This window comes from Dermochelys coriacea, chromosome 5, assembly GCF_009764565.3.
Source record: "Dermochelys coriacea isolate rDerCor1 chromosome 5, rDerCor1.pri.v4, whole genome shotgun sequence".
Taxonomy (NCBI): Eukaryota; Metazoa; Chordata; order Testudines; family Dermochelyidae; genus Dermochelys; species Dermochelys coriacea.
This window is the reverse complement of record NC_050072.1, coordinates 126,778,526-126,794,781: the sequence shown is the minus strand read 5'-3', so window position 1 is coordinate 126,794,781 and position 16,256 is coordinate 126,778,526. Positions and strand designations below refer to the sequence as shown.

At 49.1% G+C, this 16,256-nt stretch overlaps 1 protein-coding gene across 5 annotated transcripts in view; it reads right to left on the bottom strand.

Moving 5' to 3' along the window:
* The window catches only part of PAX5 (paired box 5), a 238,089-nt gene extending 223,378 nt beyond the window's left edge, over positions 1-14,711 (bottom strand). Inside the window, exon 1 of one of the 5 annotated variants that reach the window (XM_038403330.2) lies at positions 14,230-14,711. In XM_038403330.2, coding sequence (XP_038259258.1) covers positions 14,230-14,275 — 46 coding nt within the window. In that variant the 5' untranslated portion in view covers positions 14,276-14,711. Of the gene's footprint in view, positions 1-4,429; positions 5,068-14,229 lie in introns of those variants that run through there. The other 4 variants (XM_038403327.2, XM_043514630.1, XM_038403328.2 and 1 more) reach the window with 4 other exon arrangements.
* Between the last annotated feature and the right edge of the window lie 1,545 nt (positions 14,712-16,256).

Sequence of the window (16,256 nt, the reverse complement as noted above, 5' to 3'; positions counted from 1 at the left end):
CGAGTCTGGCAGGGCCAGCTCTGGGACTTTTGCTGGGCAACAGTAGTAACTAGCCCCTCCCTGTGAAAAATACACGTTATTAAATGAGTAGGTCCGCTGTGTGTTCCGGGGGGTTACACAAGAAAACTGCCCCCTGCCAGGCGAACGCTGGCAGGATCAAATTACAAAGCAGCTCAGTCTGGGGCAAGTTTGGAGCACCCTATAGTACTGTGCCCATCGCTGAGAAATGTTAAAGCAATTGTAACTACGAAGAATATATATACTATACCTTTATGGATTGTGTGCATTGTTATGTGAATATAATATAAAATATAATATAATATAATATAATATAATATAATATAATATAATATACTATAATATAATATAGACACACAATCCATACATGTATGCAGATACACATATGTATGTACATATGTATTGTATAGTCTTCATTGAGAAGTATTCAAGTATACAATACATATAGACCTATATATATGAATGCATACGATACATGTATGGATTGTGTGTGTATTGTTGTGGCTGTATGTTATATATGTATATTACATATACACACAGCTGTGTGCACACAATCCATACATGTATAGTATATATTCTTACATATGTGTGTAATATAGGTATATATGCATATCCGTGAGGGAAAGAAGGAGAAAGATTATAGAGCTATGTGTCTATGAATACACACACATTATAGCAGCAGTTTAAGCATTAAATCCAGCATTGCTGCTCCATCGATTGGCTGTAAGAGAAAGGGTTGCTGATTCACAACAGAGCCACCCCATTTGCTAACAAGGGGTATTAAAGAAAGTTGTTGTTTTTTCCCTTTAAATTACTAGAAGTGTCATTGAAAAAACTAACCCCCGGGGTGTTCTTTGTAAATATTACCTCGCACCTAGAAATGGGTGGGAACTCTTTTACAGAAGGTAAAGCTAAATGTCAGCACCTCAAGGAACAAAACACCTTTGCAGCGTTTTCCCACGCGGGTCTCAAGATTAGAAAACGATGGGAGAGCCATGCAAATCAACAGGAAGAGAGGCGCCCTTCTAAATGAATTCTCGTTGTCCTTATCCGTGTGGCCGGGGTTTATTTGGAAAGTCCATCTCTTAACCGTCCATTTGGCGGTCCCTTCTTTTCGAGCCTAGTCCAGTTCCAAGGGGATCCTCGCTGGCTCGTTTGCTCGGATTGCAGCCTATGTGGATTTCAGCGGCAAGGGTCGCCCCAGGGCTAGGGGAAGCAGCTGACTCAGCACATTCTTATTTGGTTTATTTCCTCTCCCCCCACCCCCAGTTGAAATGTGGGCGATATTTCCCCCTCTCCTCGCACCGCCATCAGATTGCCCCTCAGCCTCCCACAAAGACCGACGTCCAATAGGAAAGGAAGGAGCTGTCGGATTATTGGGATTTGGTTTGGGGCTAATTTGAGCGCAGGTGGGATCTGGACAGGAAACCCGACTGCAGCTTTATTGTAGGAACATCAGCGCACGTGCGAACTGGGAACGTTTGTAGGGAAAATCCCCTGCGCCTTTGCGCGTCACATCTCAGCCTTTCCCCTCGCCCCCGTGGGAAGCAAAAAGCAGGGAAAGTTGAACGACCAAAACTTTTAGAAAGAGGAAATGCGCAGGGATGGGGGGTGGGCGGGAGGGTCGTTACCAGGCTATGGGAAGCGATGGAGGTGGGGGGCTTGCTCTTCACCCCGTGCTGGTTATTGTTGTTACGCAGCGGAAGAATCACCACTAGCTCCAACAGCCCAACCACTGACCAGACTTTCGGGGTGAGTCCCAGGTCCAGCCAACCGATTGCGTGGGTAGGTATTTAAACTAAGAAACATGCCATTCAAATCCCACCTATTAGTTGCTTTACCTGTGCTCCCATGTATCAAACAAATATAAATACTGGGGCATGCTACCAGACCGATAGATAGGTACGTGTTTGTCCCCACCTGTAAAAAATTGACTTTCCTAGTAGCAAAAGCATAGCACAATGCAACGACACTTGGTTCTTCCTTATATTGGCGTCTGTGCACACTGCGTCGATGCTGGATCCAGGGGCTCATTGCCTGCAGGTTTCAAGCTTTCCCCTCCAACGAGAATGAAGAAACTATGTGGGATTGTTATTCCTGGGCCAGAAAAAACCGCAGGCATTGTAAGCACTCCGCTCTTTGCTCAGCATTTGTTCTCCCGCCGTGTGACGGCTTTGCTATATACTTCCTTAGGAAATGATTCCTCTGGTTAGGGAATTCCGCTATTTGGTGGGCATCTATCTGCTCTCGGCTCCAAATCAGGTTCTAGGTTGGGAGTATTTCTGATGGGGCTGGCGTTAGCTGTCTTCGCCCGCTGAGGATGCTAACGACTAAATCAACATTTGTGACAAAACAGTGTCTGGGCTGTTGTGCAGGAAAAAGTCTGATCCCTTTCCTCGTAGTCACATCAATATATATTATTGTTTCAAATGTTTTAACAAGGTAAAATGTGTCTCATGAGGGAGAACAGAATGGCTGTTAATGGACAGCTGAAAATTCAGCCAGAAATTTTTTCTTTTGGAGTCAGTTGCACTAAATCTTTTCAGAAACAGATTGACTACAATAGCAAAAAGCATCATAATCAAACTAGGGTTTTGCCCCTCCATTTCTTTTCCTCCTCTTACATTCCTGCAGAAGATATTGATTTATCATTATTTAGGTTAATGGAGGAAGCAGCTAAGTCCCTAGGTGACTTTTCCACATATGGTTGCCCGTCAAATTAGCAGAAAGACAACTCCGGGAGAAATCTTGTTTTTCACTATTAATCGTATTTCAAACTGTCCTTCTCCTAAATGAAAGGCTCGATTTGCACATCAGTTAAAATATTTTGATTTGTAAATTAAAAAATCAAAGTCAATTTTTCCATTTGCAGGTTTCCTTTTTTTAAAAAGCAGGTTATTTTGAAAATGTTTTCAATGTCTCGTTCAATTTAGCTAAAAAATAACTTCCATTTTTTAAACCAAAAATGTTGCGTTTTTCTTTGTAGTTCATCTTATACACTTCCCTGTAAGTTTACAGTCTGTCCTTCTATAGTCATCTACTGTGTGTCCTATTCTAAATGTATATTATTATAAGATAGATAGATAGATAGATAGATAGATAGATAGATAGATAGATAGATAGATAGATAGATAGATAGATAGATAGATAGATAGATAGATAGATAGATAGATAATGTCTATCTATATATCACGATCTTTTATTTTGAAAACAAATCTGTTTTGGCTCAAAGGCTGGAGTGCATAAGGGAAATGTGATTAGTTCTACTTTATATTTCCTTGAAATCTCTAGATCTAATCCAGCGTTTAACTCACCGTGAGAGAAGATGTCATTTCACATAACACTGTGTTAATGGATAAATCTTCTCCCAGCCTCTCAAGCACAACAAACCTCAAGCAAACACATTGCACACATTCTGCTAACTTACACAGCTAGTTTTAACATTTTGACTATGTTGTACATTCCCCCTTCCTTAGACTTTGGTGTTGCAAACATTAATTCAATGTTTTTAGAAGAAAATTATTTTAGACTCAGTTTATCATTGATAACTGCTGGGTATTTTTAGACTAAATCGATATTTTACATTTAGCAAAAATGCTGCAGACCACACGTTTCTGTGTATTTCAAACATAATGTTTTCTTAGAGAGAGAGAGAGATTTGATTTAGAAATATTTGTACATCAATTCAGTCTTCTAGAGAGTAAATGATACTCACTAAAATAGGCTGTTTCTAATATTTCCAACCCCTATTTTTGCTAGTAAAGATTTGTCTTAAACATTATCTGTGCATAAATAATTAAGAAATGGTAAACGTCGACTAAGGGAACCTCAACTTTTTAAGCCAGCCAAAAAGGGACGTGGGGGGGGAAGAGACTTACAAAAAGGAACAGGTCTGTCTGGTGGAACTATTTAAGGGGGTTTGATTGTACTGCTTACTTTGGGCATTTGAATCTCACTGTGAGATGGCAAAGATCTAACCAAATAAAACGTGCGATCCTCTCTGTAGTCCTCACCCGGTGGTTTTAGTACCCGACCGAGGTAAATCAAGGTTTGAAATTTGCATTCTCTGTGTACTCTGTCTCTGGCTTTCACAACACAATGATTAGCAAGGACTGGTCGGAGTGGCATGTACATGGGGATCTAGGTGACCCACATTCTCTAGAAACACCGCAGAAGTTTATCTCGCGAATTCAAGGGGGAAGGAGGGAGCCAGCGGCGGCGGCTGTTGTTTTCTTTTCCATCCTCCCTGCAAAGCGCAGGTCAAGTGCGGCGGGTCCTCGCTAGTGGTGCCCAGAGGCAGCTACACCGACCCCCCTTGAATAACCGCTCGGGAGGGACGCTGTGACCGGGCCAGGCAGGGTGGCCGGATCGGCGCTAAATGTCAGAGAAGTGGAACTAGCCGCCTACTTACTATGCATTGCTGCAAACGGGTCGTGCTTACAGTGTATTTCCATCGGAGCGGTCCCCAGCAGCGATCCGGTCCGCTCTGAAACTCCCCGGCGCTCAGCCCCGCTCCGTCAGCCCAAACTGCGGGGACCGACCGCCCAGACCTCCAGCTCCACGCCGGCAACAAACCACCCCACAAAGCTCCTTCCCAGCGCGGCAATGTCCGGTCACTCCGGGCGGGGGAGCAGTTCGGGACGGTCCGGTTCCCAGTCCCGCCCGGTCCCCGCAGGTCTCCCGCCGGCTCTGGGGTTCCCAGCAGCGGGGCGGCTCAGGGCGCCATGCAGAAGGTCAGGCGAGCCCCGGGCGGGCACAGCTCCTCAGGCGGGGCCGGAGCAATCCAGGGGCCGGAGCGGGGACGCCGCGATCCCGGAGCGGGCGGCTGCGGGCCGGAGCGGGACCTGTCGGGGGCTCCCCGCCCCGGGGAAGCTGCAGGGCGCTGGGCGAGGCGGGCCGGGGGCTCCGACCATGCCGGGCGGGCGCCTCGGCTCCCTCACGCCCGCCGCTCCGCCCCGGCAGGCTCCGGCGCCCGGCGCTGCGCTCCCATCCCGCTGCCCGTGTCGGCTGCCCCGCGGCTACTGCGCGCCCATGGCGGAGCGAGGCGCCTGGCCGGAGCCGCCTTCAGGACCCCGCTGCATGTGGACAGCGGCGCGGGGCTCAGCCTCTGGGAGCGGGCGGGGGCGGGGGCCGTCACTCACCCGCCCGCGGGCCAATCGGAAAAGTAAAGTTGCCGGCCGCCCCGCATTGGCCGCCGGGCGGGGCCGGCTGCGATTAGCCAGCTCCCGACCAATCGGAGAGCGGGGGGCGGGGCCGGTTCATTGACAAAGCGGAGGGGGGCGGGGCGGAGCCGGCCATTTACAACCTCGGGCTGCTTCTCCCCGGGGCTCCCCCCCCGCGCCCGGGCAGCGTGGGGGGCACCCAGCTGGGGGAGCGGGGAGGCTGTGTTACCCCCGGGAATCGGGGCCACGGGGGAGGCTGGGTCCGGTTGTGGAGGCGGCCTGGGGCCGCAGGGGGAGTATGGGAGGCAGCGCTCAGGATCGGGCCCCCGACCCACTCTACAGCTGCAGAGGGCGCGCTGATGTGCGCTGATCAGCCCCGTCAATCCCGGAGCCGTTTGGAAACCGCCCCGAAACGCCGCCCGGCCGGGGCCCGCCAGGAGCTGCCGCGGGAACGGACCCCTAGCGAGCTCCCCAGCCTCGCTGAGGGCAGCCCAGGGGCCGAACTGAGACCGGGGGCGGGTTTTTTCCCCCTCTCCAACTTTTTCCTCTCCAGTAAAAGTGAAAATCTTTCCCCCCCCCCGGGTATCTTCACTCCCAAGTTAATGAGAGGGCGGGGGAACCACTATAGCAATTTTCAGAGTAGCAGCCGTGTTAGTCTGTATTCGCAAAAAGAAAAGGAGTACTTGTGGCACCTTAGAGACTAACAAATTTATTAGAGCATAAGCTTTCGTGAGCTACAGCTCACTTCATCGGATGCAATTGACAGGTTTCAGAGTAGCAGCCGTGTTAGTCTGTACTCGCAAAAAGAAAAGGAGGACTTGTGGCACCTTAGAGACTAACAAATTTATTAGAGCATAAGCTTTCGTGAGCTAAAGCTCAAATGCATCCGATGAAGTGAGCTGTAGCTCACGAAAGCTTATGCTCTAATAAATTTGTTAGTCTCTAAGGTGCCACAAGTACTCCTTTTCTTTTTACTATAGCAATTGTTGTTGTTGTTGTGTTTAAAAAAAAAGTCACTTTCCCCGAGTCACAGAAGGATGCTCCGTTTTACAGAGGGAACCGCGAAATGAGAAGAGCCGCGCGATAATGATCATTAAATAAACTGAGGAGCTCGCCGCCTCTCCCTGGCTTGAGAGGGCACCATCTGACACACCTCACAAAAGAGACTTGATACTGTCTGTTTTGCTGCTGGTTATTATTCTGCCTTTATGAAATCTATAGTTATTACCGGATCTAGTTTCATACGCTTGGCAGAATTAAGTAACTATGCCCTTTGTTATATTTCTTTCCTACTGTGATAACTTTGTGCAGCAAGTGCATCATCAATAATATGTTTTATAGGTGCACACATATACACCCAGCCTATATCGCTGTGCATATGAGAGTCACTATATTTATACAGCCTGTATATACAGAGTCACACACGTATATAATTCTGTGCATAATTACATGATACATAGACAGGTTTCAGAGTAGCAGCCGTGTTAGTCTGTATTCGCAAAAAGAAAAGGAGGACTTGTGGCACCTTAGAGACTAACACATTTATTAGAGCATAAGCTTTCGTGAGCTACAGCTCAAATGCATCCGATGCAGTGAGCTGTAGCTCACGAAAGCTTATGCTCTAATAAATGTGTTAGTGTCTAAGGTGCCACAAGTACTGCTTTTCTTTTTGATGATACATAGAGACTCATATTTATAGCACATGGAATTTATATTATATATAACTTGTATATCATACATACTATAAGCTATGACTGTGTATCATATAATTCTACACAGGGATATATATATTTTTCGAACAGGGAAAGCATTCTTTCTGCATATATCTAGGTATGGGAGAGACTATTATATGTATGTTCACACACAGAGTGATTTATATTTATATTATATTATGTATTAGCATGCATATAATTATGCACATTATATTCCTGTGTATAACTGTATGCATGCTAATATAATATAATATAATTAATATAAATCACTCTGTGTGTGAACATACATATAATAGTCTCTCACACACCTAGATATATGCAGAAAGAATGCTTTCCCTGTTTGAAGGGACTAGCTCAAGCAAAGCACTCCTAAATTGTGTATTCTCTATTGTGGGTATGACGACTGGAAAGCGCGTTAGCCTGTTTTGTTGGCTTGCTTTCCACACTGATCATAAGGGATCTAAAGCTGACATGGAATCAGGCGTCACTGAAGCAGGGAGGTTGTTTAAACCAGTGTGGCCAAGCCCAAAGAAGGGATCAATGATTCGTGTATCTGAAGCAGGAACACGCTCCGGTGCGGGGTATTTCCAGGGGCTCTGTCCCAGGGTCTGACCGGCAGAGGAGCGCCCACCGGCCTGCCCCTGTCCGCGCTCTCTGTGGTGGGAGGCAGAGAGGAATAGCCCTGCTAAGTGGGGGGGGGGGGTGGCTGATCTGAGAGCCCTGGGTGAAGCGATGCGCGCCGATGACCCAAATTGACTGTCAGCTCACCCTGCCGAGCGGCCACCGACGCCCAGGGGCTACTGGCCTCAGTATGAGCAGCCTCCCACAGCCCCCGGCCATTCGGCCCTTAGCCGCCTCCCTCGCACTGCAGCTGAACTTGGGGCTGTTTCTGGCCGGGCAGCTGCAATGCACGTTGCTCTCTGTTCTCTGAACGCGGAGCCAGGGGGTCCGCAACCCTCTCCCCGCCGCTGGGCCCGGAGCCGAGCCTTGCCCGCTGCAGGCAGTGCCCGGCCGCTCAGGGGCACTGGAGCCAGGGAGATATTTAGCGGGGAGTCTGCGCCTCCTTTGAAATAGGGCTGGTGGACGCTATTGCGCCGCTTTTCCCAGGCCCCGCTGCCCAGAGGTGAGTCTGGAGAGACACAAACTGGCGCAGAAAATAGGGCCAAGTCCTTGGCTCTGGAGCTGCCACTGGCCTCCACGGGAGAAAGGCCTGTATATTCTCACCCCCAGCCTCGGCAAGGAGGGGGTCTGCTCCTTAACCCAGACAGCCCATTCCAGGGGCATAGGGCAGAGACGAAGGAGAAATGGGGCATTTCTGGAAACGGAGAGAAGGTGCCCCAAGGCCACTACAGAGAGGCCAGGCAGGCCTTTCCCCCCAGGATCTCGCGCTGCTTTGTGGTTTTCATGGTGTGAAGCCGCGCTCCTCTGGTCTCTTGTGCACAGGTATCTCCAGACACGTGTGATCGCTGGCACCCGGGCCAGGGCCCTGTGCACCCAGCGCTAACACGCCTCATGCATGTGGACGTGTTCCCTGGAAGCCTGGTTCAAAGGCCGGCTTGCTGCTCTCCTCTGTCCAAGAGACCCTTGGAACTAGGCTGACCGGACAGCAAGTGTGAAAAATCGGGACAGGGAGTGGGAGGTAATAGGAGCCTATATAAGAAAAAGCCCCAAATATCGGGACTGTCCCTATAAAATCGGGACATCTGGTCACCCTACTTGGAACAGTTTGGGAAAACCCTATTGCTTTGCTGAAGTGACTTGGTCTGAGCCGGATCACACAGACAGCGTCCACACGGCGCTTGGTCTTCCTAGTGCAAGAACTAGTTTGAGCCAGAGCAGTGGGAGCCATTTGCCAAAGGAAAGCTGCAGCACAGGGAAGGTCACTGCCATGGGCGGTGCTGAGGAACTAGCTTTTATTCGGTGCAATACGCTTGCTGGCATTTGTTATGACTAGTTTAGATTTTTTTTTCTTTTTGCACTAAACGCCTCGTTTCTCGTCCTGACTCGCCACTACCCCCCCCTCTACCCACCTCCCTTTTTTTCCGTCGGCCCCGCTGTCTCTCCAAGGGGCTGCGGGCTCGGCGCTGTACAGTTTAACGCCTAAGGCCGCTCGGATTTGCCGGCCCTTTCCAAACAGCCCTTTCCTCTCGCTGGGCTGTCCGAGGCTCGGGCAGGACCTTCCTCTAACCACACTGCCGAGCCCTGCTCGCAGACAGGAGCTCTCCCCACCCGCCGCTGCAGCCTGATGAAATTAACAGTAGGGGGAGTTCCTGCCTGGCAAACCCCGACCCCTCTACCCGGAGCACAAGCAAGTGTCTTCTCCAAACACCAGCCTCCTCTCCTCCTGCGAGCCTGGTGTCCCGCCGTGTGCAGCTCCCAGGCTGCTCTGAACTCACGTGTAAAATACAACCGGGCACACACCTTTCCCCAGCCTTCGGCCGGAACAGGCGGCGCCGTGGCTAGGGGTAAATCTGCCTCCAACGCCCCCGCCCAGAGTCCAGACCCAAACAAGGGTCGGTGAAATCTGGGAAGGAAGTCTGGCCGCGGGGCGTTCACACGCTTAAAGGGAAAGGCGTCCCGCTATACACTGCACTGAACCAGCCAGCATTAAGTGTATTCTCTCCTCTTCCTTCGAGAAGTGCTAATCGATGTGGCAAAGAGTCCGTGCGCTCTCCGAAACGCAAAGATTTCCAAGCTCCAGGCGTTCAGGAACCCGTGCAATTAGCTTATCCACTGGATCTCTAAAGAGCTGATTACAGCGGAGGGTCTGTCATTGCTTTTGGTATTCCTCGTCTAATAAAAACGACTTTGTCCCGCGGCTGGCAAACACCTTCGTGGGTGTGCAAATCTCCAGCTACAGAAACGGCCAGACTTTGAGCTTGTCCCACTTGCGTTCAGCAGCAGGCAGAGCAAAGCAATGATGACCTTACAACTTAGTTTGAGTTAAGGTCGGATTTGTGCAGCGTCTTTCCCGCTCCCACCCCGGGGTTGCGGTTTAATTCTGCGCACCAGGCACCAGACTCGCAGGGGTCGGTGGTTTTTTGGGTGGCTAGAGAAGGGATTGTAGGGTCAGGACAGGGGGGATTCAAATTCTGACCTGATCATTTCCACTTTGCGCCCGGAGAGCGCTTGGGAATCACACCGCACTAACAACCTGCAAAAATCTCCGCAAAAGCCTTTCGCGGTCCGTTTCAATCGAGAAGGGAAATTGCACCTTCCGAGAGATTTCGCTGGGGGAAAAAATCGTATTGGTAACACCAATTTGGACCATGCGGGATCCCTTCCAAGTCCCGAACAGCTGCAAGATCTCTGTGGCTAGCGGCGAGCAGCCTGCCCTGGGGCGCTCGGGTTTAATGAACTGTAACCAGCTTGTGCCAGGCGCCAATACTTTGCGGGGTTTAGAGAGAGCCTCAAAAGGAGGCGGGTGAAACTTGTCTAAAACACACGATAAATTCGACTGTATCCAGCCCACCTCGCTGTAGCTGGCAGGGTTTTCCTCTAAAATTGGCACAAAGCGGGCATCAAAGGCGATTTTTGCGAAGGACAAATACACTGGCAGAGGATTTCCCTTGAACTTTCCATCACCCCCCTGTCCCTTTCCCCCAACTTCTAGAGACACCGTCCAGGGAGAAGACTAACAGGCTTTATCGGCAGCATCCTTCCCGTATTGCACCGTCAGCTTTTTTGGTAATGATTTTCATCATTATAATACTAATAATTAATAATGCATCTATTTATTACTAGCCCATCTGAGTTTACTACATCCCGACCAAATGATGGTAACATGCATATGGCTCTGAACTGGAAAATATACACAAATATCAAACCTGGTGTACAGTGATTTCCCACATCACGTGCTAAGCTGTGGTCAGCAGCCACACGAAGTTATCAGTACATCATTGCACCAGGAATGTTTTTGGTTATTAACTATCTATTTTAGAGGTTTGCCTGTAGCAAGGGATTTACCATTTAGAGCCGCCTTGTTAGTTCTTATTTTAAGCCCCCACTCCGCAGATGTGCCCTAGCGAGGTAGACGGTTTATTGCAGACAAAAATCTCCCCTCTCCTGATCCCCTTCTCCCCTTTAAATCCGTGTAAGATAAATAATGCAGTTGCCATTCTTGTGGCGGACCTCGAGGTCACCCAGTTCCCACCCCCTTCTTTTTAAGAGCTAGAAACAATCTCAAATAAAGTAGTGATGGGCGATGATGTAAAGAAACCCACCCAGGACGGGAGTGGAAGTGTGGGTCCCACGTGTGTTGCACCGGGGAGTGAGATCAGAGTTGAAAGTAAACAAGTCTATAGATTATTTCACGGGTCACAGAGGGGGAAAGCGCCTCCCTTAACAGACTCTCTAGATTCAGTGGCATGAGAAGCACCAGGAGACTAGATGTCCATCAACCCTCGTTTAACCCCCTGCACGAAAACCAGGGGGGTAAGATTCTCCCTCCCCCCCTCCAGCCTGTGCAGAGTCTGCCGCCCGACAGTTGCAGGTATCCCTGGACAGTTTGAGGCACGAGGATTTGAGTTGATCCGTGTTACTACGCGCTGGGTATCCAGAGTGCTCGCCTCTCTTCCTCAACCCCCATCTCCGTTCCCGTGTAGACACGGGAGAATGTCAGAGCATACTAGAGGATCTAGGGATCTTCTCTGTTACCAGCCACGTGAATACCTTTTTTTTTTTTTTTTTTTTTTTTTTGCGGGAGAGGATGCAGCTTTGATTGGATGTTTAAAAACAAATATCTGCAAGGCAGGTTCCTCTTGGTTGGGGAAACGGGCACTAAGATGAAGTAAATGAACTCCTGCTCGGGAGCGTGGAAGGTGGAATTTACACAGTCATTTAGATCAGCTCCATTTCCAGAGCAGAGGTGGCGTCAGTTTGAAAGCTCTGGTGACGAAGGCATTTTGTTTCACACTAAATTGAGGGCCAGAATTTCCCCCCAAAGCCTCCAAGATAAACTAATCGCCTAATTAAGGTACCGATTTCTGGGGGGTTGGGGAGGGGGGGGAAGCTACCTCTGCTCTGCTACCCCTCTCATTTGTAGAAACACTTGCTCTCTGAGGCATAAGAAGGCATTAGGGGGCCTTTAAGAAGGCACCCTTTCTTAAAGGAGGGAGCCCCGATAGCAAATGGCAGAAACCGGTTTAAGGAAAGCCAGTTGAGTGTGAGGCTGGAAGCAATAGGCCGTACAAAATGAAGCTGAACACTACTTCCGCTGCCCCATTTAACCTTTCTGTTTCGAGTCTCCAGCTGCGGTGTAGGTACAGACTGGAGTCAAACCAGCGGCCAGAGCCGGCCCGGAAGTCGAGTCACCTGGCTCCCACCATCACTCCCCCAATCTTTGCACCAGGCCGCCGGTCAGCACCGTGTGTGATGTCGGCCACGTACAAAGCCAACCAAGGTTGTGTTTTCTTTCCAAACCAGGGGAGGCACAACAGGGATTTGGCTGGAGGTGTCATCGGAAGGGAGACACACCCATCAAGCAGCGAGCGTACAGCGCCGATTTCCGGGCAGAGCGAACACGGGGCACAAAGTTTAGGACTATAACTACAGACCGGGCCTAGGGAAAAGCCCCCCACCCCCAGCAAAGCGTGCCAGGAGAAGCCGGGGGGGGTGGCATGCTGGAGAGGGGAGAGGAGAGTCCATAGACACTTTTTAAAGCTATTTAGCCGTGTCCAGAGGATTCTGGAGTTCCGGTCCCCTCCCCCTGATCTCCCCGGGGGTCTGGGCTCTCCCCACCTGGCTGTACCGGCGCCAGGCCTGTGGCCTGGCTACTAGCCGGCTACCCAGTCCCGTTTGGCCCAGTTGTCCTTGCCCGGGAAACGGGCCTGTCCCACCGCCCCCAGCCAGTTGAATATAAAAATGGAGCGATGGACTGGGACACACACAGGCAACGCTCAATTCGGATCATGCCGGCTCCGGCTCCTGCCCAGGTTGGGAGAGCCGCCACTGCAGGGTCGGGCCCGCAGGTCCCGGAGGGACAAGGCCCGGCCCCGACCAGGGGCAGCTTCTCCGGGCGGCTTAGGACCTCTCCCGCCCCCCAAAGGGCTCCCCCTCCTCCAGGGCCTGTCCCAGCCCCTCCCAGGGCCCGCGGCTAAGAGCAATGAAACGCTTTATCGATTAACCGATGATTCAGGCGATTTAACTAATAAAAGGGCCCATCGATCGCTGCAAAAATTATATTATTTATAGCGAGCTTGGCGGGACCGAGGAACACCCAGGGCTCCCCACTGCAGGGCAGCTCCCTGCGTCCCCCCGGCCATTCCCAGCGCCGGCTCGGCCTCCCTCCCCTACACCCCGATTTCTAGCCCCTTTGCAAAGTGTAACAGCCCCCCGGCCGCACCCCGCGGCAGGAGCAGCGTCCGCTGCAGCCCGGGACTGCCATACCCAGCACCGCGCAGCGAGCTCCGGGCTGCCCGCAAAGGAAGCCGAGCTCGCCCGGCTGCTCGTGGGGGCGATGCGCCGGGGGGGGGGTTGGAGGATTTCCCCTCCTGGGTCAGGGAGTCCGGAGCCTGGAGCTGACACAGCGGGGTCCGCGCTCTGTCTAGCCTTCCGTTCAAGTCACATCCAGGCCTCCTCCCCGGGACAGTCCCAAACACCCCTACGCATCCAGCCAGGAAGGGAGCGACGGGACCCAAGCAACGCTCCTTATCGTGTTTGTGACTGTCCACCGAGCCGAGCCTCCAAAGCTCTGGCCCATTGCCGATCCCCCCCCCCCGCCCCGAAAGCAGCGTCTGGCTGGCTGAAACCCTGCACGAAACGCAAATGGTTTTCGTTCGTCTGCCAGCCTTGTCCCCCGCACCTAGCGCCCCCGAACTCCGTGTTGACTTTTGCTTTGGAAATGGTTGATCCAGAGATAATCCCTTTGGAGATCCAAAAGATACATCACCGGGCAAACACAGTGCCGTCACTTCGCTCCCTGAGTAGTTATATACCTTAGTGCGGGAAAGGGCAGCCCCTGATGTGGTGAAACATTTGTTCCCATCTTTTCTAAGCAGCACGTCTCTGGGCTTGTAACCACTACTAGTACAACAAAACACAATACAGTGCCTATAGCTGTATACCACATTGTGTGTGTCTGTATATATATATATATATGTATATATAAATGCAGTGTGTACATATCAATATCATACTGTATGTATGCCCGTAGACAAATATATGAACCCCCACCTATAGATTCATATAGTCACACCGTATATGAAAACTACTTATGCACAACACACGGGCATCTATAAATATAATATAATATAATATAATATAATATAATATAATATAATATAATATAATATAATATTTATTTACAACTACTTTAAAAACCAGGAGCAGAGTCCTACCTGTTCGGCCAGTCCTGGAAGTCATGTAGTTTTTCTCTAATTCCATTCTGGTTTTTCAGGACTTGGTGAAATGGACAGAGAAAAAAGTTTCCACTTTTTTTTTTTTCCGAGGGTCTGCTTGCAGGTTGGAATAATTCAACTCTTCCGCTCCCCGTCGAGCTTTTGCAGCTGATCACTGAGCTGAAACTAAACGTTTTAGGTGGAAAAAAAGCCTCCGAAGGAACCGTGAAATGATTAAGGAACTAAAGAGCTTCTCGCCATGTGAGATCATGTCCTGTTCTCTAAAACATCACAAGATGTCCCCAGACGCAGCCAAAAACCAAGAAACTCTGACATCTGTTGTAGCAGGAATCAAAGTTTGTTTGCAACCAACTGCCTTAAAGTGTGACTTTAGCTGTTTACAGAGCAGCGTGCGAAAGGCGGAGGCAGAGAGAGACGTCTGTGACTTTACTGAAACAGAAACAGTCAAGGCTTTTAATGTATAGCTGGAAAAATTAAAGTGGTTGATCAACTTTTCATCAAAATCAACTTCCATAGCATGAAATGGGCAACTAACACTCAAAGCTGATGGGGACACATCGGGGAATCATTTTTCCTCTTAAACCTAATCATTAAATATTATATTTCTGTTTCTTGCAATATTTGATCGAATGCTCACTTTAAAGGGAATGGAACCTGTCTTTGCTTAACTATATCTGCGTGGATAATCAGACCAAAATAGTCCCTTATGAAGGATCCTTTTGTCCTAATATCAGCATCTTGCTTTAGAAAGGCACCACGCTCCAAAAAATAGCCCAGATGATCATGAACTAGAATGAGCCCCTTAAACCATAATCTCATCTTTGATTGTTTTTTAAAGAGGAACCTAGGTTAGACTTTTCGAGAGGGAATATTTAGTGACAAGGTGCCCTCCGAAATGATATCAAAGGTCCAGCCATAACAATAAGGTGACGTCCCACAGGCCTGAGGAAAAAACAAAAAGGTGAAAAGATCATGCGATTTCGTGCAGCCCTTTACTTTGTTTTGGTTTTTTAAGTAAGCCATTAAGGGAAACGTTTCTTATTTTCATTTTTTTAAAAATTCTAACACAGGAGGCATTTCAAATATTGTAATTTTACGCAGGACCAAGTCTTCGGTTGAAATAAAGATTTTTCGGTGTATTTTTATTTTCACAATATGTGTGTCTCCTGTTTTACTGTCTCTATACTATGTGAGTGCGCGCGCACACACACACACACACACACACACACACAGAGGCCTTAAAATTGTGCTCAAGACGGGATGAGGTTCATTTTTACCAGAAAATGAAATATCGGGCTCAAAATTATTTCAAAGAAAAGCTGTTGCACTTTAATCTCCTTCCCTGTTGTAGTAAATCTGATTAATTTGGAAATATTCATGCCTGTCGAAAATCTACTTGTTCCACGAGACAGCTAAGCCACCCACACTTCGCTATCTGCCATTACAGCTGAACTTGGTATCAAAATAGTTTCTAGAGACCTTATTTTTTCCCCCTGAGTGCAGAATATGCTTCAGTGGATACAGTTTTAGAAAAGCGAAAGCCCCTCTCTGGCATATTTAGTGAGTGGAAAGGGGGAAACATGGTGAGAAAGGCCGATATCGATTTAATAGCAAACGATACATTTATGCAAAATATTATTTCACCGTACAGAGGGTGGTAAAGGCATTTTTCTAGTGGGCTAAACTCCTACCTGTCTCTATTACAATTAAAAGGGCAGAAAGGGAATCTTTAAGCTCCAGCTTTGACTAAAATTAGCACCCACACACTCCAACCTTGATTCAAGCGAGCACAGGAAATGTAAAACTCCTACAGCAGCCATCTACAATGAAAGGGGCTACGAATGTTTCTCCTTCGGAAATACTGCGATTCCTGAATTCTCCCGGCCTCGTTAATTTATCAATGATCGCTCTTATTATTTATTATTATTAATTATGATTATTATTATTTCCACCAGATGAAAGAGCGTTGAACATTTCCTCTCCTCCTTGGCTCATTGAAAGCCGTG